This window comes from Hyperolius riggenbachi, chromosome 4 (genome assembly GCF_040937935.1).
Source record: "Hyperolius riggenbachi isolate aHypRig1 chromosome 4, aHypRig1.pri, whole genome shotgun sequence".
Classification (NCBI taxonomy): Eukaryota; Metazoa; Chordata; class Amphibia; order Anura; family Hyperoliidae; genus Hyperolius; species Hyperolius riggenbachi.
The window spans coordinates 225,604,692-225,632,066 of NC_090649.1; the positions used below are offsets into that span (position 1 = coordinate 225,604,692).

General features: G+C 42.1%; 1 protein-coding gene across 1 annotated transcript in view; it reads right to left on the reverse strand.

Moving 5' to 3' along the window:
• BMP5 (bone morphogenetic protein 5) overlaps window positions 1–27,375 on the reverse strand; it is a 222,852-nt gene that overhangs the window by 28,855 nt on the left and 166,622 nt on the right. Inside the window, exon 3 of the mRNA XM_068281400.1 lies at window positions 16,218–16,366. Within this exon, the coding sequence (XP_068137501.1) occupies window positions 16,218–16,366 (149 nt within the window). The remainder of the gene's footprint in view (window positions 1–16,217; window positions 16,367–27,375) is intronic.

A 27,375-nucleotide genomic window follows, 5' to 3' on the forward strand; every position in this document is an offset into this window, starting at 1 on the left:
AACTAAAAAGGAAAACATTTGACTAGTGTTTCACATTACAACAATCATCTCACTTTCTCAAACATACTGTAGTGAAGTTGGATTTGTGAAACAAGATGCATGTTTTTACTGTACACTTTTTATGTTAAATTTTCCAAATACAAGAACGTCCACAAAAGCAAGAAAAGTAATGTTTGCATTAATACATAAACCGATTATACCAACAATGGAAGCTAAATTTAAACATTGGAAAGGCTTGCACACGTGCAACTTTTCCACCTAAATTATCATTCCAACTTGGTGTTTTGGGCGATAGTTGGGTGTGTGTACAGGCAGCAAATGACTAGAAGACCAACTGATAACGGGTGGTTTGCCCAATCAAACTGTTGGATTAACCGACCAACTATTGTGCAGGTTGGCCACGTGTGCACAAGTTGTTGTTTTCTGAATACAGAAATTGTGTGCACACACTATTTAAGTTGGTTGTTTAGTTGGTCAGCGCATGTGTACGTACTGGTCGCGCAAACAAGTTGTGCAGTTCGTCATGTTGGGTGGTTGGTTGTACATTAACCTCTTGCCGACCGCGTCACACCAGTAGGCGTGGCCGCGGCGGCAGCCCCAGGACCGCCTAACGGCAATTGGCGTAAAGTCCTGGGGCTCTGTTTTGCAGGAGATCGCGCGCAGGCTGCGCGCGCATCTCCTGCTTGGGGGGCGGAGCTCCGTCCCGCCTTCAGTCTCCGAGCGGCTATTGCTGCTCGGGAGACTGTTAGACGGCGTGATCGCCGTCTATTTACTCTGTGCAGCGCTGCGATCAGCAGCAGCGCTGCACTGGGGACAGCCGTGTGACACGGCTGTCCCCATGGGGGACAAGAGAGCGATCGGCTTTCATAGGCAGAAGCCTATGACAGCCGATCGCCGTAATTGGCCGGCTGTGGGGAGGGAGGGAGCGAGGGAGGGAAGGGATTTAAAGGAAGAGGGTTTTTTTGTTTAAATACGGCAACACAAATATTTATTAAACAAAAAATAAACATGGGGGGAGCGATCAGACCCCACCAACAGAGAGCTCTGTTGGTGGGGAGAAAAGGGGGGGGAATCACTCGTGTGCTATGTTGTGCGGCCCTGCAGCTTGGCCTTAAAGCTGCAGTGGCCTTTTAAACTAAAAATTGCCTGGTCACTAGGGGGGTTTAGCCCTGCAGTCCTCAAGAGGTTAAAGGGAACCTTAACTATAAAAAAATGAGTTTTACTTACCTGGGGCTGCGGGGCATCTACCAGCCCCCTGCAGCCATCCTGTGCCCTCGTAGTCACTCATGGCTCCTCTGGTCCCCCGCTGCCAGCTAGTTTCATTTTTGCCGACTGGGAGTCGGCCAGCCGCCATGCATACGTTTTTACGCATCCCTGCTGGTGCAGGAAGCTATTGCAGACATCAACAATCCATTTTTACGCGTTACGGATGTAATGCGTAAATTTTTACATTTTTACTCGGTACACCCGTAACGCGTTAAAATGTACTTGTTGATGTCTGTAATAGCTTCCTGCACTAGCAGGGATGCGTAAAAATGTACGCATGGCAGCCGGGCAACTCCCAGTCGGCAAAAACGAAACTAGCTGGCAGTGGGGGACCAGAGGAGCCATGAGTGACTGCGAGGGCACAGGATGGCTGCAGGGGGCTGGTAGATGCCCAAGGTAAGTAAAACTCATTTTTTGTTTACAGTTAAGGTTCCCTTTAAGTTGCATGTGTGTACGATCCTTAATACAGTACTGGATAAAATAATCGATTTAGGAGAAGATTTAAAAAAATTCTAATAGAAATTCATTACAGTATCTTTTTATTAAACTCAATAACTTATACTTAGTTTCTGGGATGGATTTTGCAGAGGAACCTTTAATTAAACCAGTAATAAAAGAGGTCAAAACAAATTCATGATACATTTGTTGCATTGTTTTTACTGGCTAGCTACATTAATATAAATGATATTAAAAGAGTTTAGAGATTAGTTACAATAGATTGCATTTGAATAGCTTATAAGATATATAAAAATAAGCATTAATATAAAGAAATATTGGACAGATTATCAATAAGCATTGAACAAAACATTTAATTTAGTACAGCTGCACTTTCCATGTCAAAACATGAAATTATAGCATGAAAGATGAAAATGGCTGTCTAATAAGCAAAGCCTGATCTAGACTAAACTCTCCACAATTATGCTGAATCGAAGAATGGCTTTCATTTGCAATATCTTAGCAATCATACAAGATATGTGATAAGTGATCATTACTAACAGGCTTCTGACTCACTGGGCCTTAAAGCGATACTGAGCTGAAGTTTGCAATCAAAATAAGATACTCATCTGAAGACAGGGAAGCCTCTGGATCCTGCTGAGGCTTCTCTCGATGGTCCGGTGTCCCCCGTCGCTGAGCAAAGCCGTGCATGCGCTGTAGCATGGATCCCACAGCTACAGTTTACTGTATATGGGTGGACGGGCTTGCGCAGCTACAGCGTGGCCATGCCACAAGAAAAGGAGCTGCACGGCTTCTCTTCACATCGGGGCCGTGCTCAGCGATGGGGTATATTAGAGAAGGGAGGGAAGCCTCAGTAGGATCCTGAGACTTCCCTTTCTTTAGGTAAGTATCTTAATTTGTACCCAGGCTTTGGCTAGGGTACACTTCAGTTCACTTTTTCTCCTAAGTTTAATCCTAGGAAATAATTTTTTATTTTCTGTTTAATTAACTTTTCAGCACTTTGCAATTGAAAAAGGTACTGTACAAGTGTTTTCTTGCTTGCTGGCGGCTTATCAGACATTTTATTGATAAGGTGTGAAAATATCACCTAGAAGAAAACTTAGGAGAAAGGGTGAATTAAATGAGGGTCACTGAGCAAAAATCGTATATATTAAAAGAGGAGTGAGAGTTCTGTACTACTTAGAAACTCTAAATTCCCAGGGGATGGACTTCACCCACAACACACATTGGAAATTCCTTTTGATAGTATACAAATGAGTGACAGTAATTTCTCTTGTATTTTAAGAGGCATTTATTTAACATGGAGGACACTGGAAAACAAGGTCTATAATTTTGACAGCAGAGCACATAGCTCATTTCTCTTACTCCGTTCTTGATGCCTAAAATTGATGATTTTGAGTACAACACAGTAATGACTGGCTTCTCTTCATCTTAAAAAAGTGAGGCTAGGAGGGCTTGGAGGTTTAATCACTCACTCTTAGGGGATGTTCCAGCCAGCTACTTTGATTTCAGCGTCTCCTCTGTACGCTTTGCCTTTTTCTTCACCCCCACCATACCATGGCCTAAGCTGGCCTCAGGGTAGCAACCTGACCCTACATCTTGTTGTCTTGTAATCTTGTTGTTGCAAATTCCCCTGCTTCACATCATGTCAGAAATCTTGAATTACCTTGTAGCAAAGTTTAGCATTAAAGTGATTGACTAGGGCAATAAATATTAATAACTTGCAGAAATAATACAGCAGATGCAAAATAAACAGCTCCATGCACACAGAGATTCATAGATTAACAGGGACAGCAAAATTAAATGTAAAAGGAAAATCCCCTTCTGTTAAAAAAAAAATCCATTTACTTAGCTCTGTACATTGCAAGGATAAATAGAAAGAAAACCTGGTTTTAGCTTGATTTTTTTTTAATGTACATATTAAATATAACTATTTCATAATGTTTGTAATTGAAACTGGCAAAGAGGAGTTTAAAACTTTGCTGACAACCCACCGACTAGTATTGATTTTGACAAACAGCACTGCTCTGTGCATCTCATTACTCATAAAAGGTGGCGGATACAGGTCATCCTTACTCCATATGACAGAGTGCTGTTGCTATGGTTTCTCATTTAAGGTGCCCATATATGGTACAATTTTTCATTTTTTTTCGATTAGATCATTTAGTTTAATTATTCCATTAGATCAAATATAAAGATTTTTCTAACCTGTCTGATCAGATTTTTATAGAACAAAACGGGATAATCGTTCATTTTTCTTGACCGAAAAAAAAATTCTTTTCAACTTTCATTCAATTAAATCGTTTTGGTCGAAAAAATGGGAAAATCGAACACTTTTATTGTAACGTGTAGGGGTACCATTTAGTCTGGTACACACATCCAATTTTGAATGACTAAACACTGACCAATTTTACCACTTCCATGTAGTATGAGAGTTTACCTACACAACTTGTTCATAGTATTCTAAATCTGTTGGCCTTCATACTACATGGAAGTAGGAAAATTAGCCAATCAAAATTGGATGTGTGCACGCACCTTTAGCAATAAGCTGGCTTTGGAAATAATTGCTTTTATTTGCATACCAGTAACAAAAGTACATTCCTGTAAGATAACCACAAAGATAGGAGTTCCTCTTATTAAATGCTTGACATTTGTTGATTTAATATTAACAATACTTCATTGTTGCAATGAATATATACACACACTTCCTTGCTTTCATTGCTGCAGGCCTCCATCGCTGTCCCATCAAGGACTTGATTGAACACTGGTTTCAACGAGAAGTCAGTGATCATTCATACAATGCAAGTAAACACACGCACACACAAACACTTCCTATCAGTACATAGGATAAAGTGTGAGGACATCAAGTGGACAAAAAGTAAAAGTAAAAAATACATTTTAAAAAATCCCCCATAGTTAGTAACTCCCCCTTAACCCATTCACGTTCTGTCGTTTTCACTTGAGAAATGTTCACCTCCCATTCATTAGCCTATAACTTTTTCACTACTTATCACAATGAACTGATCTATATCTTGCTTTTTCTGCCACTAATTAGGCTGTCTTTGGGGGGTACATTTTGCTAAGAGCCACTTTATTGTAAATGCATTTTAACAGGAAGAATAAGAAAAGACGGAAAAAATTCATTATTTCTCAGTTCTCAGCCATTATAGTTTTAAAATAATACATGCCTCCATAATTAAAACTCACGTATTGTATTTGCCCATATGTCCCGGTTATTACACCATTAAAATTATGTCCCTATCACAATGTATGGCGACAATATTTTATTTGGAAATAAAGGTGCATTTTTTCCGTTTTGCATCTATCACTATTTACAAGTTTAGAATAAAAAAAATATAGAAATATTTCATCTTTACATTGATATTTAAAAAGTTTAGACCCTTAGGTAAATCTTTACATGTTTTTTTTTTTATTGTAATGTTTTTTTTTTTTTTTTTTATATTAAACATTTTATTTGGGTAGTTTTGGGAGGGTGGGAGGTAAACAATATGTTTATAATGTAAATGTGTGTTGATTTTCATTTTTTTTAACTTTTAGTTGTAGTATTACTTTTTGGCCACAAGATGGCAGCCATGGGTTTGTTTACATGACGTCACTCTAAGCGTAACACACGCTTAGAGCGATGCATGGGGGGGTAACAGCCAGAAAAGGCGCAGCTTCCGAGAGAAGCTGTCGCTTTTTCAGCGGGGGAGAGGAATCAGTGATCGGGCTCCATAGCCCGATTCACTGATTGCCTGGCTAACGAACACCGCCACTATTGTCAAGAAAGCACAACAGAGAATGTACCATCTGCGGCAGCTGAAAAAGTTTGGCCTACCTCAAAATCTAATGGTGCAGTTCTACACTGCAATCATCGAATCCACCATAACATCATCCATGACTGTATGGTTCGGCTCCTGCTCAGCATTAGAAAAGGGGAGACTGCAGCGCATCATCCGATCAGCGAAAAAGATGATTGGCTGTAGCTTACCTTCCCTGCAGGATCTTTACACTAGCAGGTGCAGAAAGAGAGCATCCAAAATTGCCTCTGACCCCTCTCACCCAGCTCACTCCATCTTCCAGCGTATGCCTTCAGGAGTAAGATTCCGGTCAATCGCTACCAAAACCTCTAGACACAGGAACAGTTTTTTTCCTCAAGCGGTAGCCATACTTAATGCTGAACCACGTTAGAGCTGCTAGGACTGAAAGTAATCAGCACAGAACTAAACATGAACAATTCTCACATTGCTTACTGCCACTATACTTATAATGTCCTTAACTTGTAATATTCACACTGTCTGTTCTTGTATTGTTTTTGTTTGTGTTTGTTAAGCAACTGCCAAGACAAATTCCTTGTAGGTGCAAACTTACTTGGCGAAATAAAATTGATTCTGATTCTGAACCGCGGGGCGGGAGTGCGCGTGCATGCGCGTGATTGGCCGCGGGAGCGCGCGGTAGCGCGCATGGTTCCTGGCCGTAGTTTCTACGTCCAGGAACCAAAATAGGTTAAGTACCAAAATAAAACACTTGTAAACAAAAAAAAAAGTCACATTTAAAAAAAAATGACATACAAAGTTACCTTAAAGAGACTCCGTAACAAAAATTGCATCCTGTTTTTTATCATCCTACATGTTCCAAAAGCTATTCTAATGTGTTCTGGCTAACTGCAGCACTTTCTACTATGACAGTCTCTGTAATAAATCAATGTATCTTTCCCCTGTCAGACTTGTCGGCCTGTGTCTGGAAGGCTGCCAAGTTCTTCAGTGTTGTGGTTCTGCTATGAACTCACCCTTTCTGGCCCCTCTATGCACACTGTCTGTGTGTTATTTAGATAAGAGAGAAGAGAGAAGCTGCTCTAATCAGCTGGATAAATCGTCCTCTGAGCTGGCTGGGCTTTCACATACTGAGGAATTACAAACAAGGGCAAAGCTGTTTGCAAGAGGAAAAGAGCAGCCTGAAACTTCAGTGCATGGAGGAAAGAAACACACAAATGATCTCTTGAGATTCAAAAGGAATGCTGTATACAGCCTGCTTATGTATGGATGTATTTTCTATGTGTGGACATACTGTACATCAACCTACTTCCTGTTTTGGTGGCCATTTTGTTTGTTTACAAACAAACTTTTTAAAACTGTTTTTAACCACTTTTAATGCGGCGAGGAGCGGCGAAATTGTGACAGAGGGTAATAGGAGATGTCCCCTAACGCACTGGTATGTTTACTTTTGAGCGATTTTAACAATACAGATTCTCTTTAAAGTGTAACTGTCGGGCATAAAATAAAAAATCAATTCTTTATTTTTATCTGCTAAGCAAGTAAAAAGGATGCTAACCAGGCAATCCAAAAGTTAAAATCACTATTACTTTTCTTGTTGATAAATGATCATTCCCCAGTTTACCTGACTCTTACTTGTTACACACAAAATTTTGTATGGAAAAAAGGAAGTTGCAGGGCATGCTGGGTAGTCCTTTATTGCTTCTATACTTCCCCCTCAGACTTAAACAATGCAGCCTGATTGGCTGAAGCTTCTTTCCCTCCTGTTATCCCCTCCCACACCTCTGTTGCTCTCTGATTGGCCAATATTTCTCATGCTGAGATAATGCACTTTCTATAGTGGAGGCATACACAATGAGGCAGAGGAGAGTAAAGGAGGAAATGACAACAGGATTAGCTTCAAAATAGACACACTTAAAATGGGAAATGCTAAGAAGGATTTTCTCTTTTTTTACTGTAGAAAAATCACTAAAATCAAAACGTGGGCAGTGCAATACATATGTTATGTATGTAGAGCAAGTATTTATCTACTTATATATGTGGGTTTTTTCTGAGATAGTATGGCTGACAGCTCCTCTAAGGACTCTTTTTGATATGTATCTCATGAGGGTATATTGCTTTTATATCTGTAATGATTTTGTAATTATGTAATTATATTGTATAATATACAATAACCAATTATAACCATGCTAAATGAATAAAATAAAATAAGATCACCATACATGGACTAGGGACATCATTTGCTCTGTGCTTGCGCATCATTGCAAGCAGGCATAGCAGCGGTATTGCATACAGAGGGAGAGTGGCTCCAGCGGCTCATTGTGCAGCAGTACAAGCAGAAACAGCAGAAACAGCAGCGGTGATTGAATGAATGGGGAGAGCGGCTCATTGCGCAGCCGTGACTGCACTGACAGTTGTCTCCCCGAATGCGTGGCTGCAGGGCAGTGAGTACAGAGGCCTTTGGCTAGACCAAAAAATAATACAGCACATGAGTTTGCATCGGCAGTTAGGGAGAAGGGGGAAAGAGGACTAAAACATATGTCATGTAGTTTACTATACCTGACAAGCCTCCCCTATGATAGATTTTTAGTTACAGAAGGTCCATCAGCGATAGTGCAGGGACTGACGCTTACAGAATACAGAGTCATATACAGTAGATGTTTAAAGGATCATGCATTAAAATGAAAACAATTACACAGTGAAGCATCTATATGATTGATGTAACTACTGGGGAGGGGGGGGGGGGGAGTAAAAATGAATTGTTTCGCGGCAGTGTTCCTTTAACTCTTAATTGGTCCTTCTTTGGTCTCATCATGCTGGCTCAAGTGATCCAGCAAATGAAGTCATAATAGATCTGCAAGTCCTGTCACCAACTGATGTTGATGACTAGCTTATATTTTGGGGGGAAATGTATTTTTTTGGGTTTAAGCTTATTACTGCAAATCATGGTAATTAGGCTGAAGATTTAATCTCTGAAATTCCATTGTCATAAGAAAAACATTCTCAAGGAAAGGTGCATTTTTAGTAAACACATATAAATAGCCAGTCTGTTTACTGTACAGTATCTTTCACTTTTCTTTGGTTTAGATCAGTATGATTAAATATTTAGGATAATGAACAGTGAAAATAGAAACTCTTTTGCTCTGTTGATTTTGGGCATTATCTAGTTCTGATCTTCCTATTAAAGGATATTTTTATAACAGAAAATGGTTGAATATTTTTATAACAAATAGTAAAATTGGTATTTTTTTTTTTTAAATAAATGTTGGTGTAATTCATGCAGGATGTGTTTTCACAACCTCTTGAAGGAAATATGTTATAATCTGTTATTTTAATAATTTTAGTAGTGCAATTGCTGAATGAAAAAAGATAAGGAAACATTTGTTTAAATGGTAAAACTGAAGAACAGTTTTTAATGTTTGATTTAAAGAGGCACCATACAAATATATAGTACAATGTGGTACTTTATTCAAGATACCAACTTTTAAGTTAAATATCATGGTTTCAGCAGCAGACGCACTATATATATATATATATATATATATATATATATATATATATATATATATATATATATATATATATATTTTATTTTTTTATTATTTTTTTTTTTCATTCACATACGTATATACACAGTGGGATGCTAAAGTTTGGGCAACCTTGTTAGTTGTCATGATTCAGCGTTGCGTAATATGTTGGCGCTTTATAAATACAATAAATAATAATAATGATTTTCCTGTATAAATCCTTGGTTGTTACAATAAAAAATGTCAGTTAGATATATCATATAGGAGACACAAAGTGATATTTGAGAAGTGAAAATAAGTTTATTGGATTTACAGAAAGTGCACAATAATTGTTTAAATAAAATTAAATAGGTGCATACATGTGGGCACTGTTGTCATTTTATTGATTGCAAAACCTTTAGAACTAATTATTGGAACTCAAATTGGCTTGGTAAGCTCAGTGACCCCTGACCTACATACACAGGTGGATCCAATTATGAGAAGGCTTATTTGAGGGGGTCAATTGTTAGTTTCCCTCCTCTTTTAATTTTCTCTGAAGAGTAGCAACATGGAAGTCTCAAAACAACTCTCAAATGACCTGAAGACAAAGATTGTTCACGATCATGGTTTTGGGGAAAGGATACAGAAAGCTGTCTCAGAGATTTCAGCTGTCTGTTTCTACAGCTAGGAACATATTGGGGAAATGGAAGACCACAGGCTCAGTTCAATTTAAGGCTTGAAGTGACAGACCAAGAAAAACCTTGGATAAACAGAAGGGATGAATGGTGAGAACAGTCAGAGTCAACCCACAGACCAGCAGCAAAGACCTACAACATCATGTTGCTGCAGATGGAGTCACTGTATATTGTTCAACCATTCGCACTTTACACAAGGAGATGCTGTATGAGAGAGTGATGCAGAGGAAGCCTTTTCTCCGCCCACAGCACAAACATAGCCGCTTGAGGTATGCTAAAGGTCATTTGGACAAGCCAGCTTCATTTTAGAATAAGGTGCTGTGGCATGGTGAAACTAAAATTGAGTTATTTGGGCTTAACAAGGGGCCTTATGCATGGAGGAAAAAGAACACAGCATTCCAAGAAAAACACCTGCTACCTACAGTAAAATATGGTGGTGGTTCCATCATGCTGTAGGGCTGTGTGCCCAGTACAGGGACTGGGAATCTTGTCAGAGTTGAGAGATGCATGGATTCCAGCAGATTCTGGAGACCAATGTCCAGGACTCAGTGACAAAGCTGAAGCTGCAGTGGGGCTGGATCTTTCAACAAGACAACGACCCTAAACACTGCTCAAAATTCCCTAAGGCATTCATGCAGAGGAACAAGTACAACATTCTGGAATGGCCATCTCAATCCCCAGACCTGAATATAATTGAAAATCTCTGGTGTGAGTTAAAGAGAGCTGTCCATGCTTCCATGCTCGGATGCCATCAAACCTGAATGAACTAGATATGTTTTGTAAAGAGGAATGGTCCAAAATACCTTCAACCAGAATCCAGACTCTCATTGGAACCTACAAAAAGCGTTTAGAGGCTGTAATTTCTGCAAAAGGAGGATCTACTAAGTATTGATTTCATTTATTTTTTATGGTGCCCAAATGTATGCACCTGCATAATTTTGTTTAAACAATTATTGCACACTTTCTGTAACCCAATAAACTTCATTTCACTTCTCAAATCTCACTGTGTGTTTCTCATATATAATATATTTAACTGACATTTTTTTATCATAACAACCAATGATTTATACAGGGAAATCATAACGATTAACAAGGTTGCCCAAACTTTCGCATCCCACTGTGCATGTATGTATGTATGTATGTGTAATAATATATATATAGTCCTGTCCTAGTATTTTCACAGCCTAGGCTCTTTAGCTATGTGGATTTATCCTCCCAGAGCAATCTGGGAGATTCAAAACATTAAGTGTACAAACATTCCACAAAGCAGCACCTGACAGCACAAAAGATTTCAGCACCAATAATAACTTTCGGAATGTAAATCAGGTAGAGGAAAGAGTGAGGCAATATTTTACAATAGGAAAACACTGACTGAATTTTATATAAAATATCATAAAAAATATAAGCCGTTTCATTAATTAAGTTAGTTTCAGTACAGTTCCTCTGTAATGTAAAGACACTACTACTATTATTACTACTACTACTACTACTACTGATTCTGCTATTACTACTTACACATCATCCTACATTCAATCTGCATATGGTGCTAAGTTGAAGTATGCAGTAAATGGTGGAAATGTAATTATCTACATAATTTTGCATGGAACAATAACAAATAAAAACAATTGGAAGTATCTTACAAGAAAAACATTAAGCTACAAATTATATATAGGAGAATAATGAGAGAAGTTCCAAGAGAGGTTGAAAGAAGTGGAGATTGGTTATAGAGTGGTAAATGGAGATAGGTGCAGTAATATAAGGTGAATGCAGATTGGGAAGAGGTTTGTAAGAGAGTGGTGATAGTGACCTTTTTTGAGGGCAATTGTATTCTGCATAAGGAAGGGTTGAATGCGGGAAATGTTTTTTTGCTAGGAAATACAGAAGGTGGGTTAATGTGCCATTGTGAGCTTTTAATGACAATGCTGAGTGCTGAGTACTTAGGCCCAAGTAGTAGGCATTGGTATGGTATCGGTCCTTCACTTCCTAGTTAGTTTGCAGGAGTCCTGCAGCCAGCCAATCACCATGCGGGGACTGAAGCCACAAGGTGATTGGCTGGATGCAGGACTACAGCGAACCAACTGAAGAAGTGAAGGAGCGATAACAAGCTTATGCACAAATCCTCCCTCCACCTAATCCTACTCCCTTCACCCCCACTGCCTAACACTAGCCCCCCTGCATTTTTTAATGGTGCACCGTTGATAAATGTATCATAAAACGCAATTTACCATTTTAATGTATAAAACATTACTGTATTTACGTTAAAACTGTAAATAGTGTTTTATGATACATTTATCAGAGGAACGGTGCACCATTTTTCAACCTGCGCCTTTTGTAACTGTACCCACAGAGGATGGTCCACTGTGTCAAAAGCACAAAAGGAGGACAGAGTAAAAGCCTTTAGATGTATAGGTCAATAAGTCATTGGTGATTTGATGTGGGTCATTTCCATGGATTGACTAGAAGGGAATCCAGGTTGGAGGTGATCAGATAGGACATTAGCAGTGAAATGAATGTGCTGTTTGAGTGGTTTGTTAGAGAAGGATAGGGACAGGCTGGTAGCCAGGGAAAGCAGAGGAATCTAGAGATGTACTGAGTGTTTCTGCTATGAGGGCTTGCTGGACTATGGTAGAGAACATACTTGTTGAGGTAGAAAGGTTGAAGAAAGTGGTTAGGGCAGAAGATATGGAAGAGGAAAGATAAGGAATGAGTTGGTAGGGAATAGGATCAAGGGGGCAGGCAGTAGACTTTGATTTAGGATTACAGAGAAGAGAGTGTGTTTAGTTAAAAGAAAGCAGTTAAGAAGGAGAGGATGTATGCAAATACTAGGCAGCTGGATAAAGGTATATCGGATGTTATTAATTTTTTCATGGAAAAAATGCAGTCCTTGGCGGAGTAGGAATCAGAGGTGAAGGACAGAGTAGGGAGTTGAAAGTACTAAAATGCTGTTTAGGATTGTGGGATTGCAAGGAGATGAGGGTGGAGAAGGGAGCAAAAATGTGTTTTGTTTTTTTTCTTTTTCCTCCAATGAAATACAATATAACTTTTAACTACCATATTTGTGGAACCATAAGCCACACTTTTTCTCCCCCAAAAGCGAGGAGAAAGACAGCGCTTCTTATGGACTGAATAATACATTCAGCCTAGTGCCAGGTGTCCCAATCATCCCACCAAAAGAAATTCCTGCAGCAACTGAGATTGTTGCCATGTGCCATGAGTGCCCTCTGCTCTGGCATCATGCTTATTTTCCCCTCCCCCTGACCAGTTCCTCCATGTTCACAGCAAGGCACAATATGGCCGTGAGGGGTGATTTGCACAATGGGGGGGGGGGGGGGGGGGAGGGATTCCCAGGTTCTGCCTCTGTGTCTTTAGCAAGGCATCAGGGAAGACTTGCACAGTCCTGGACTCAGGGACTCCCAGCTTCTGTAAATGAGTTCCGAGTTCCGAGTTCACAGCGAGACAGCAGGGAGCATGTCTTTATGGCCAGTTTCTCCTCACAGACAGGATGCCACTGCCTCCACACTACCAGTGTTGACTGAGTGGGAGCTAACCTAAAGATGTACAACTTCTGGGGCTGGGAGGGGTGCTGCTGTCGTGTCCATTCTTGATGCCAATGCTGATGGGACATTCTCTGGCTTTCATCCAGGATATCCCAGCTCTCCGCGCTGATGCCAGCTGACAGCATATCATGTGGCTATGTGGAGTTGGGGTTTAGTAAACTCCGGTGCACAAGTACTCTGGCTCCGATCTGGTCCTTGAAGGCTTCTCCATTAAAGCAGCTGTGAGTGTGTGAGGCAGGCCCCCCAACCACAGCATTTGCACTGACCTGGAGCACGGGCAACATGACAGGCTGCGGTGGGGGGGGGGGGTTGTAGGGAGGGTGTTCAATTGACAGTGCCACACTTTGTCTGGTAGGTGGCTAACTTTATCCACTTTCCCTATATTGCCTACACTCTCAGTTCCAACTTTTTTTTTCTCAATGGGACGCTGGCTTCCCCTTATTATACCACTGTTTTAGGCATGTCATCCCAGTATGTATGGTGGGAGCTTTTACCCTGTACTAATTCTAATAGTAAATGAGCAACAACTGTGCTGCTCTCTACCTAAATGTGATCTTGTTATGCTGCTTATCCTCCCATGTTGAAGAGCTAATAAGAGCAGCAAACACTGATCATGGAGTACAGCTGCCAATGACTCATCTTTGTAATGCAAACAGTGGCAGTGTTAATATTGTATTTTAGAGCAGAAGCAAAGTAATATGTGCTTGATTGGAGCCTCATTTTACATTGTATATAAATTCACTAACACATTAAACCCTTTTAACATTGTTGCACCTCGAATGTTAGAAACTGGAAAATATTTCACATTTTCTCATCTGATTAAGCAGCTGTCTGACTGCTTGTCCAGAAAGTCAAATCTCCTGAAATGCTTGATTGACAGTGTCTGTACTTATAGAATGCTTGGGTTCATGCTCGACAGTGAGCTCCATAGACAATAGATTAGGCAGGTTCTGCCTACAAGAATTTGCTTACATTCTTTTACACAAAATAATCTTATTTAGGGATTGTCAAACTCATACTTAAAACAATGAATAAAGGTGCCCATTTAAAGTATAATATTTTCACTAGATGTGATCTTTTGATCAGATTTGAGGGATCATTTGTAATCAAAAGTTCATTATCAATAGTTCCCATAAACGGGTCAATTAGGATACTTTCGCTCATCAGATCAGTTTGTAAAATGCAACATTCCGATCAACAAATTTCTGTATTCTAATCAACCACAAAATCATTTGCATCAATTCTCCTTACATACTGTGTTTTCTGTACAAATTGATCATTAAAAAACAGATCAAATGATCACATCTGAGAAAAATGTTTTACAGTTAATGGGCACCGTATCCACTTATGTACATGCAGTCTATAGCAAGAGACTTTTTTTTACTCCAAAACAAAGAGTGTTCACTGTGCTCATAGTGATCACGGGGTCAATTAAATTGGCTTCTAACCAAGATACAGAGCTCTGCTGTCAGTATGACAGCAGAGTGAGCAGGCTGCAGCGTTGCTGGATCAACAAAAGCGAAGGGAACGGCACGTGAACATTAGTGTTGGGCGAACAGTGTTCGCCACTGTTCGGGTTCTGCAGAACATCACCCTGTTCGGGTGCTGTTCGAGTTCGACCGAACACCTGATGGTGTTCGTCCTTTTAGTTCTGGTTCGCCCGAACTACTCAATGCCCCCCGAACAGGGCCCCTGTTTGCCCGAATACGGCCCCCCTATGGGGTCGCAGGCATAAGGGGGGAGCATGACCCGATCGCGGGGGGGGGGGTCGGAAATTCCCCCCACCCCCTCCGCTAGCGCTCCCGCCTCTGCCCGCTTCCCCATAAAAAAAGTTTGCGGAAAGTTAATAGTACCTGGTGGCTGGCTGGCTGGCTGGCAGTGACTAGGAGACGCGTTGAGGCCGGGCAGCGGGCGGTTCAGCGGTAGTACCCTTGTGGTACTTCCGCCCTTTCTCTGACCTCACGTCCTCTACGTGATGACGCATACAAGGGTACGCGTCACGCTATTTTCACATTTCTGCACTACTCCCATTCATTGACCAATAACTTTATCACTACTTATCACATCTAAATGAACTATACACAGTCTTTTTGCCACAAAGTAGACTTTCTTTGGGTGGTACTTTTTGCTAATAACTGTTTTATTCTACATGCATTTTAGTGGGAATAATAAGGAAAAATGGAAAAATAAATCAATTTTTCTCAGTTTTCAGCCATTATAGTTTTAAATTAAAATGTGCTACTGTGGATAAAACCCACACAATTGATTTGCCTATTTGTTTCAGTTAATTCAATATTTAAATTGTGTCCTAACACAATGTATGGCTACAATGTTTTATTTGGAAATAAAGATGTATTTTTTTCTGTTTCTAGTTTATTTATACTATATTACTAATTCCCTCATGATATACATATTAAAAAAGTTGAGCCCCTAAGGTAATTATTTATGTTTTTTTTGTAAATGTCATTTTTTTTAATTTTAGTAACTATGGGAGAGGGCGGTAAGGGGTTAATTAATGGGGGATTTATTTATTTTTATTTAATGTATGCAGATGTCTTTACTTTTTGGCCACTAGATTGCCCCCCCCCCCCCCACACACACACACACACACACACTTTATTCCTGTGTACTGTGAACAGTATGCAGGAAGTGTTGTGTGTGTTTTCTATTTTCACTTTGAGAATGACCACCGGCATCACGCTGATGCCGTGGGCATTTGATACAGGTACATTGATCGGCTTTGGAAACACCTGTTCCCATTCACCGATCACTGTACTAATGGGCAGCGATGAGAATGTGTGTGGGAACATGCAGCGAATGATCATGGCAAGGTACATATATCTACGCCCCTGGAGCTACAATGAAGTCTCAAGGGGCGTAGATATACTGTTGCCTGACAACTGGTTAAACAAGCTATTAAAGCATTTTGTTTTTTCAAAGCAAATTACAATGTTTATAACTTACCATCCTTTGTTTCAACACATAGTTGTAACCCCAAATTGTGATGTGGGTTGATCACCCAGTGATTACTGGTCACAGTAATATCAAACACTAGCCAGCCAATTTCATATGCAGGGACTCTCTGAGTGTCTAGCAAGAACAGGTCAGCATCTCTGAAGAAAAACAAATAAAATTTAAGTTATTTTGGGATTTCTGCTAAAGGATACCACTTAGTACCACATGATGATGTTTACATGTGAGTGTGAGTATGTAAGTGATGCTTGCACCATTGCAGGCCATAAATTTGAAATTACAAAGTCAAGCCTTCTGCATATACCTAGTGCATGATCAATATACTTCTGGCTCCGATAACATCAGACTGCAACTAAGCATAATCTCCTGTTGGCTTTTGTAGCCTTTGACATTTAACTCATTACTTCACCAAATTATCCTGCAGCAGCAGTGTGAGTTAAGGAGACTATCCACCAAGAGGTCCACACCTCAGCCCAAATGACTAACAAAGAACCGCCATTGGGCTTACTTACAAACACCTACTTACCTCTGTGGTGATATATTGGGTTGCTGATGATGTTAAGGATTAGGGATGGGACGACAAATCCGGCGAATCCACGAATCCCTCGAATAATAGGTAATATTCGAGATTCGTGGACTCGAATCCCAACGTCATTTTCCGCTCGCCGAATCCGCCGAATCCCGACGCTGCATCGCCGCGCATCCGCCGCTTAACCCGCTCGCAAGTGTCCTCCTCCCGCTCCCCGCAGCCTCCTCCGCTCGCCCCCCGCATAAATAAGAGGAAGCAGCCTCTCATCTCCAGCGTGGAGCCCGGAGCGGCAGACCTCCTACAGACTTTCTTATTCCCCCTAGTGACCGGCTCTTACTACGCGTCATCAGTAAGAGCCGGTCCAGTGGCCACAAGGGGGAACTAGGAAGTGAAGGGAGAAGTCTGCCGCTCTGGGCTCCACGCTGATGCTGGAGGTGAGAGGCTGCTTCTACTTATTTATGCAGGGGGGCGAGCGGAGGAGGTTGCGGGGGGAGGGAGGAGGATATGCTACCTACACTGCAGCCCCTCATAGCCTGCTACTTATACAGAAGCCCCCCATAGCCTGCTACTTATACCGAAGCCCCCCATAGCCTGCTACCTATACCAAATCCCCCCATAGCCAGCTACCTATACCAAATCCCCCTATAGCCTGCTACCTATACTAAATCCCCCCATAGCCTGCTACCTATACCAAATCCCCCCATACTGAAGCCCCCCATAGCATGCTACCTATATTGAAGCCCCCCATACTGAAGCCCCCCATAGCCTGCTACCTACACTGCAGCCCCTCATAGCCTGCTACCTATACCGAAGCCCCCCATAGCCTGCTACCTATACCGAAGCCCCCCATAGCCTGCTACCTATACCAAATCCCCCCATAGCCTGCTACCTATACCAAATCCCCCTATAGCCTGCTACTTATACCAAATCCCCCCATAGCCTGCTACCTATATTGAAGCCCCCCATACTGAAGCCCCCCATAGCCTGCTACCTACACTGCAGCCCCTCATAGCCTGCTACCTATACCGAAGCCCCCCATAGCCTGCTACCTATACCAAATCCCCCCATAGCCTGCTACCTATATCAAATCCCCCCATAGCCAGCTACCAATACCAAATCCCCCCATAGCCTGCTACCTATATTGAAGCCCCCCATAGCCTGCTACCTATACTGAAGCCCCCCATAGCCTGCTACCTATACTGAAGCCCCCCATAGCCTGCTACCTATACTGAAGCCCCTCCATACTGAAGCCCCCCATACTGAAGGCCCCTATACCCTGCTGCCTATACTGAAGCCCCTCATAGCCTGCTACCTATACTGAAGGTCCCTATACCCTGCTGCCTATAATGAAGGCCCCTATACTCTGCTACCTATACTGAAGGCCCCTATACCCTGCTGCCTATAATGAAGGCCACTATACCCTGCAACCTATACTGAAGGCCCCTATACCCTGCTATCTATACTAAAGGCCCCTATACCCTGCTACCTATACTGAAGCCCCTCATAGCCTGCTACCTATACTGAAGGCCCCCTATACCCTGCTACCTATACTGAAGGTCCCTATGCCCTGCTGCCTATACTGAAGGCCCCTATACCCTGCTGCCTATACTGAAGGCCACTATATCCTGCAACCTATAATGAAGGACCCTATACTCTGCTACCTATACTGAAGGCCCCTATACCCTGCTGCCTATAATGAAGGCCACTATACTCTGCTACCTATACTAAAGGCCCCTATACCCTGCTACCTATACTGAAGCCCCTCATAGCCTGCTACCTATACTGAAGGCCCCCTATACCCTGCTACCTATACTGAAGGTCCCTATGCCCTGCTGCCTATACTGAAGGCCCCTATACCCTGCTGCCTATACTGAAGGCCACTATACCCTGCTACCTATAATGAAGGCCCCCTATACCCTGCTACCTATACTGAAGGTCCCTATACCCTGCTGCCTATACTGAAGGCCCCTATACCCTACTGCCTATACTGACGGCCACTATACCCTCCTACCTATAATGAAGGCCCCTATACTCTGCTACCTATACTGAAGGCCCCTATACCCTGCTGCCTATAATGAAGGCCACTATACCCTGCAACCTATACTGAAGGCCCCTATACCTTGTTAGCTATACTGAAGACACCTTTACTTAGCTACCTATAGTGCGGGCATCTATGCCTGGGTACCTATACTGCGGGCAACTATACCATGGATCGCACAATTCTTATGTGCAGGATTCGTTAGATTCGAGATTCGAAAGGTTTGAGATATTCGAGAACCTTTTTACATTCGGATCCGGATTCGGATTCAAAGAAATTGTGGATTCGTCCCATCCCTATTAAGGATAATACAGGAACACATTATTTCATTTTTATGCCTATGTCATGTGTACGTCTGATCGAAGCCAGCTGTCTTCAGGGCAATTGGTCACCTGGCCAGAGGAAACTGAATGCTAATGTGATGGTCTGTATGACAATATGAAGTACTTTAAGTTTCTGTATGCAGTTCCTCTGAGAGTGGGTCACTGCTAATTGGATTGTCTGCATAGCTTTTGAACTCTGTAACAGAGTGGGAAGTCTCGGAGTGGCTAACAGTATCGTTCGGAATGACTGTTAGTGGTTTTGCTTCACTACAGTGTAAGATTGCAAGTGTGTGTGTGTGTGTGTGTGTGTGTGTGTGTGTGTGTGTGTGTGTGTGTGTGTGTGTGTGTGTGTGTGTGTGTGTGTGTGTGTGTGTGTGTGTGGCGTTCCCGCATTCAGCCTAAAGCGCAAAGCTGACCGAAAACACGGATTGCGTACTGAGCACTCGACAGCAGAGTGGACGTGTCTAGCTAGTGGTGGCAGTGAGAAGTGTTTGAGGGGTCACAGCCTTGTGGTAGCTCGACTAAGGCTGCTTCCCCTCTCGATCTGGTCAAACCTGCAGTCTGGAACCGTATATGCAGGCGTGCCGCGGGCCGGTTCCTGACAACCTCCACCAAGGCCAGCAATACAAAATGCCTCAAGAAGTGGATGTGTCCATCATTTGGAAGTGATCCGACAATCAACATCTATGAAGTTCTTATGAAAACAACAGCTCCCTAGTTGTCATACAAACCTTCAGGCTATAATATAAGACCGTATTTAATTATTAAATATCAGATAACTTTTGGAACACTTGATCTGTATGTTTATTTCTGCTGAGTGAAATGTTACAGTGAGAAGATAAGCATTGCATCCATGAAACTAACCAGCAATATTTGCATCTGTAAATGTTTCTTAACCTCCTTGCCGGTTTTCCCGACCTGAGCTCGGGGTAGAAAAAAGCAGCTGCTATCGGTGATCCCGAGCTCAGGTCGGGGTAGGCATTGCAGAGCTGTACCTGCAGTTGTGGAGTCCCGCGCGCGATCTCGCTGCGCAGCGGGACTCCAGCCTCTCTCCCCGGCAGTGTGGGGTCTTTCCCTGGCCGCCGGGATCCCCCATGCCCCCGCTATTCTTCCGGGCAGCCAGTTGGAGCAGCGCAGCCGTGGTGGTGGCAGCAGAGCGGTGGTGGCAGCGTGATGTCATCGGGGGCGGGGCTAACATTGAAAACGAACTTCTCTATATTAGAGGAATATAGAGAAGTTCGTTTATATGTATATTAGCGCCATCTTGTGGGCAAAGAGAAAACTGCAGCCCAGGAGCCCAGGAAGGTAATTTTTTTTTAATTTTGCTGCAGATCTCCCTGCCAGAATGATTTTTTTCAGGTTTTAGGGTCTGAAAGAGTGAAAAAAAATTGCACCGCTTTTAGACCCTAAAATCTGGAAAGAATCAGACCGCCAAGGAGGTTAAAAGGAGCATTTTGTATTATCATCAATCTTATGTGTTGTGGTACAGGAAAATATATAGTGTATATACAGTTGCATAAATAATGAGGGGATACAGATAATACACAGTTGAACAGCTCACAACTGAGCTTTTAAATTGTAAATAGATAAGTACACACACACATTATTAACTAAACAATCAAAACAAATTGGTCTATGCACATCTTGTTCAGTGATCCAATAGTGAACATTTTATTGCTATTGCAAGTATAAGCAAGTATAGCCATTTGAAAAGCGGTGAATTGATATTCCATATGTGTTTTTTATAGTGTATCTTTCTGTGCAGAAAAATATTTTTTAGATGTTTGTACTGTTGTAGGCTCTTATATAGTTGAACATAGAGATTTTGTATGTGCAATAAAATTTTCACTTAACAAGATGTGCATAGACCAATTTGTTTTGATTGTTTAGGAATTAATATTTACGGTTGCACTAACTGTGTGTTCCAAAGAATAGTACATTAATAAGAAAAATTGCACCTTATATATATAGGGTGATCATATATTTGTTAATTCATTGATAAGTACACACATTATACAGCACTGTTTGAACCAACCAGTTGAGAGCCCTTTTGAGCTTACAATCTGGTTGAGGTTGAGGAAGGGATTTCCAGAGGCGTCTAGAAGTTACAGAAAAGTCTTGTTTTTCAGAATAAAAATCTAGACAGTCTTCAGTCAGAGCATCTGATCTGCATGCTTGTTCGGGGACTATGGCTAAAAGTATTAAAGGTAGTGGACAGCCAGGCATTTTGCATTGTTTAAAAGGAAATAAATAGGTTAGCCTCCATATCTTTCTTACTTCACCTCCATATCTTTCTTACTTTAGTATGCTTTAAAAACGTATGATTCTAATGAATTTTATGTGTAGTACGGGTAAGGAATAGAACATTAGTTGCTAAGAAAGAAGTCTCATATTTTTATTTTTAGTTATATAGCTTTAAAAAAACAAACAAAAAACATTGCATCATTCTGTCATATTTGCAGTTTGCTCTATATTACAGTGTAAAATACAGAGTGTGGTTTTCAGAGCTAGTGACCATTTGAAACTTATCTGAAGCTGTCTGTCATTGTTTCTTTGATGTATAAGTTCTCCAGAAAACAACATTGTAGCCAACCCAAGTCGGGTTGCAGAGCTCAGAGAAGCCCTTTTGCATAGATAACTGAAGTTTCTCAACTTTTTGTGCACTGGAAACAATATACTACTTGTTTCTTTGGTATTCATTTTCTATTTCTTAACTGTGCTACTCATACAATTTATTATCTCATAAGTTTATTTTCACTTCACATTCACTTTAAAGAGAACCCGAGGTGGATTTTAAGAATGCTATTAGGACACAGAGGCTGGTTCTGCATACTATCACCAGCCTCTGTGTCTGTACGGTGTCCACCCAGGCACCCCTGTGCACTCTGCTGTCCCTCAAAATAAAACCGCTGTGATAGCGACATGTAGCTTGTCGCTAGCAGGTTTACCTTTGTGCTGCCCATCACCACTGCTCCCCCACCTCTTCTATAGCGCCACTCCCTGCCTGCATCCCTTCCCTCCAATCAGCTTAAGGAGGCGTGGAGGGAAGGGACGCAGGCGGGGAGCGGCGCTATAGAGGAGGCGGGGGAGCGGTGGTGACAGGCAGCAAAGGTAAACAGCCTGCTACTGACAAGCTGCATGTCGCCAGCATGGCGGTTTTATATATGGGGGACAGCAGACCGCAGGGGGGGCCTGGGGGGGTACAGTCAGGGGCGCCTCTAGCCATTTCGTCACTCCAGGCGAGAAAATCTGTGCTACCCCCACGCGGCGCACTCCCCCCCACCCATCCGGCGCCCCCCCCCCCCCCCATGAAAGTAATTGTAATGCAGCAGCATTTCACTAGAAAATAATTGTAATGCGGCAGCGTTTCACCAGAAAATAATCGTAATGCGGCAATATTTCCACAGAAAACAATCGTAATGCGGCATAGTTTCACCAGTAAATACATTTAAATGTAGCAGCGTTTCACCAGAAAATACTCAATGCAGGCAGCGTTTCACCAGAAAATACTCAATGCGGGCAGCGTTTCACCAGAAAATACACAATGTAAAGCTGCAGAATGGACTTACGAGCTTACGGGCTGCAGCCAGTGAACTGGCGCGGCATCTATTAGACGCCGCAAGCCTGTTCACCACCTGGGGACACAACATCTTGCGGGGGATGACCGCGGTCTCAACCTCTCCCCCCACTTCCCCCCCCGCCCCCCCCCCCCCCCCCCCCTCCAGGCACAGCACTGGTGAACACCTGGTCGGCCTGGCACCCAGGGTCAGAAGGTAGCACAAAGGAGGACAGAAGGAGGCACAGGGAGACAGAAGGAGGCAGATGGGGACTGAAAAAGCCACTGGGAGACAGAAGACGCACAAAGGGGCACAGAAGCAGGCACAGTGGGACAGAGGAAGGCACGTGGACAGAGGTGGCACAAGAAGACAGATGGAGACATACGGGGACAGAAGGAGGCAGAGTGGGACTGAAGGAGGAACAGGGGGCCAGAGGTAGCACAAGGGGACAAATAAAGACAAAGAAGACATAAGGAGGCACGGATGGAGGCAGAGGTAGCACAGGGGGACTGAAGGAGGCACATGGAGACAAAAGGAGGCACAAAGAAAGACTGGAGGACAAACGGGGTCAGACATGGTACAACAGATTGAAGGAGGCACAAGGAGACAGAAGGAGGCACAAAAGGGACATAAGGGAACAAAGGAGGAAAGAAGGATGCACAAGGCACAGAGGTGGCAGCTGCCTGCAACTTACGCTAAGTAGATGCAGCAGAAGCAAGTAATGGAACACCCACAGGGACAGGTATTAGTCCAGGGCGGGGCTTAATTTGTGGGTGGGGCTTAATCCAGCAACATGGCGCCCCCCAGGACCAATAGCACTCCAGGCAATGGCCTGTACTGCCTTTTGCCTAGAGGCTCCCCTGGGTACAGTACAGATACAGAGGCTGGTGATAGTATGCAGAACCAGCCTCTGTGTCCTAATAGAATTCTTAAAACCCACCTCGGTATTTTAAGCCATCTGTAAATATGAGATGACATTTGTCCAATCTAGACATTTTGAACCAGACTGAGGAACATTCTAATATTGGTTAGAACAGCAGAATGTTGCTTTAATAGACTTTGCAAAGCCACTATTATTTATTATGTTTATCCTGAGGTAAAAAGTTCTTGGTTAACTCCTAGTGGATTGGAACTGCTAGGTTTGTACAAAGACAAAAGGAACCTAAAAATTAAAACAACAACAACAAAAAAATACTAAATTAAATTTTACTTCTTAAAATGGTTTGTGCTTTCAGTTTTTCATGTCTGCCAGCACTAAAGATGATGACCTGACAGAGGATCAAACAACATAAATGAATTACACAGCTAGTATCAATCATTTATTGATCTATCTTCTATTTTTAACTTCTCACTTTGCAATGTCTTGATTAATTTTTTACCCTACTACTAACTTTCAGTAAAGTTCCTCTTTAACCACTTAAGTACCAGCGGTCTCTGCCCCCTTAAGGACCAGAGACCGCTGGTACAATAACGAAGGAATCCCGATGAATCGCCACGCATACCCGCTGTAATAATCGTCACCGCCGCACGCTGAGACCCCTCTAACATCCACTCTTCTGTCTCTATGACGGCAGAGTCATGTGAGCCAGTCAGGAGCCACTTTCATTGGCTTCTGACCGTGTCTATCAATGTAAGCCAATGGGAGTGGCTTACATTGAGAGACACGGCCAAGTGCCAATGAAATAAGCTCCTGACCGACTCACATGGCTCTGCCGTCATAGAGACAGGCAGAGCCAGTGATCTGCCTGATCTGCTCAGGTTTGAGCGGCACGATTGGCGGGGAACGATGGCAACAGCGGATGCGCTTTGCGGGCGGTGATTGAAATCTACGCCCGGCCAGCCAGGAGCCCACCAAAACAGGGCGTAGATTGCAATCACCACAGTCCTTAAGTAGTTAAGCTACATACTTGTATTTGCCTTCTGTTTTAAGAAGACATAATTACATTGACCACTTAGATATATAATGCTAGCTTCCTACTTATCATTCATCCATGCATGGTCGACATAAACTGGGTGTACCTATTTATTAAGGGAATAACTCATTTATATAGAACCTGACTTCTCTGAATAGCTTTTAAAAGAACACTGAACCATGAACATAACTCATGTCATGTGATCACAGCCTTCAGGTACTGCCTCCCAAGTTTGCATAAAGGTCACTTTATATTTTCAGACTGGCCAAATAAAAATGTGTAGCAGGAATCAATTTAGAGCTGCAGTCATGGTCTGTGCAATTAAGGAAAGCTAGTGTAATATCTTTCTAAATATTTCTACAGCTGATCAATTATATTTAATCCAACATAATCTAAATCCAGTCCATTCATGTCTTATTAAAGAAACAGCTGTATTCCATAATTTGGCATTTTAGTGAAAACATTGAGAACATGACCTAGACCCGAAAAGAGAGATTCCCATAGTTATTAAATTAAAATATTCAATTGTAAACACATTTTCTAGATTACAAAGAATGTAAACAAGGGCTGTGGATTTACATGCCTAACTTTCATTTGAAAGAAAGATACCATGTTTGGAACTTCATATTTAACAGGATATAGGCAGTTTATCAGTTGCAAGACTTTGCTAATGATAAAAATATTTTTCTTGAGAGTGTTTCAGATAAACACATTTCAACACAGATCCCTGGAATTTCCAAGCGTGTGACACTGCAGAGCATTGTCATGATTGTTGAAAGTTGTACAATGGCCTCTAAGCACAGTTCATGTGAGAATCTGAAAAACTAAATACTGCGACCCCCAAGTCTCATTGAACTCATTCCTGTTACCTGAAGCTATTCCTACTGAAAAACAAGCCAGGTCACTCCTTAAAGAAAACCTGAACTGAAAATTAAAAGTCAAAATAAGCATACACAAGTCATACTTACCTTCCATGTAGTCTACTTCTCAGTGTCTTTCTCCTGTCCCGCGTCCTGTTTGTTCACTGTGATCAAGAGAATTTTCCGTCCTCCATTTTGAAAATGGCCATTACCCATAACAGCTTTCTGGTCAGCACACAGTTAAACTGTAACATTACCCACTTGAGCCATAGGGAAACATGGACATTACCTGGTACATCAGTTTTCCTCTCAGCTATAACTGACAGCAACTGATATTTTACTGACAGCAACTGATATATTTCAGATCTGACAAAATATTGTCAGAACTGGAAGGGATTATTGTCAGAAGAAAATGGTGAGCTTCTGAGAGGAACTGATGGCAAGGTAACTATGTAATGTTCATTTGAAGTTACCTCATGTGTTTATTTTAAATATTTTTACTCAGTACAGGTTCTCTTTAAAGTATGCAAATCTGGCTTATAATTAGCCTAAAGTCTAACAGTTTTTAGCTGCAAAAAAACGCCTTTATAAAACACAAATATAGGAAAGGTCTCATTCATTTCTGACCATTGTAGTCCCTTACACACCCCAATGAGTTCTGGGTCACCATGAGCTTGCTGGTTAGTCTGTGCCTCTCGGATTTACAAGCCCTACTCCATAGAGCCAAATTAATCCATGCCATGCACTGATGAGGATCAAACAATTCGAAACAGTCTGTATGCATGTTGGATTATTATGGCTCTGTACATATTAACAAGCTGACACATAATTGCATTCCAGCGGTTCTGGAGGTGTGTTTAGCTTCTAAGGGTACAATGGTTAATTTGCATATATTCAGCAGTGGTGCCTGGGAGACATCTCGAGCTCACTCCAACCTGAATTATCGCAAATTCTTTATGTTTTAGGAAAGCAAACTTTTGTTTTTCTTAACATCTTAGTAAGGGGGCTTTTAGGACCATTGTAGTCCCTTACACACCCCAATGAGTTCTGGGTCACCATGAGCTTGCTGGTTAGTCTGTGCCTCTCGGATTCACAAGCCCTACTCCATACAGCCAAATTAATCTATGCCATGCACTGATGAGGATCAAACAATCCGAAACAGTCTGTATGCATGTTGGATTATTATGGCTCTGTACTAGTGTTGGGCGAACATCTAGATGTTCGGGTTCGGGCCGAACAGGCCGAACATGGCCGCGATGTTCGGGTGTTCGACCCGAACTCCGAACATAATGGAAGTCAATGGGGACCCGAACTTTTGTGCTTTGTAAAGCCTCCTTACATGCTACATACCCCAAATTTACAGGGTATGTGCACCTTGGGAGTGGGTACAAGAGGAAAAAATTTTTTAGCAAAAAGAGGTTATAGTTTTTGAGAAAATCGATTTTAAAGTTTCAAAGGGAAAACTGTCTTTTAAATGCGGGAAATGTCTGTTTTCTTTGCACAGGTAACATGCTTTTTGTCGGCATGCAGTCATAAATGTAATACATATAAGAGGTTCCAGGAAAAAGGACCGGTAACGCTAACCCAGCAGCAGCACACGTGATGGAACAGGAGGAGGGTGGCGCAGGAGGAGAAGGCCACGCTTTGTGAGACACAACAACCCAGGCCTTGCATGAGGACAAGAAGCGTGCGGATAGCATGCTTTGTACCGCCATGCAGTCATAAATGTAATAAAGATAAGTGGTTCAATAAACAGGGACCACGCGGCAACGCTAACCCAGCAGCAGCAGACGTGATGGAACAGAAGGAGGCGCAGGAGGAGAAGGCCACGCTTTGTGAGACACAACAACCCAGGCCTTGCATGAGGACAAGAAGGGTGCGGATAGCATGCTTTGTACCGCCATGCAGTCATAAATGTAATAAAGATAA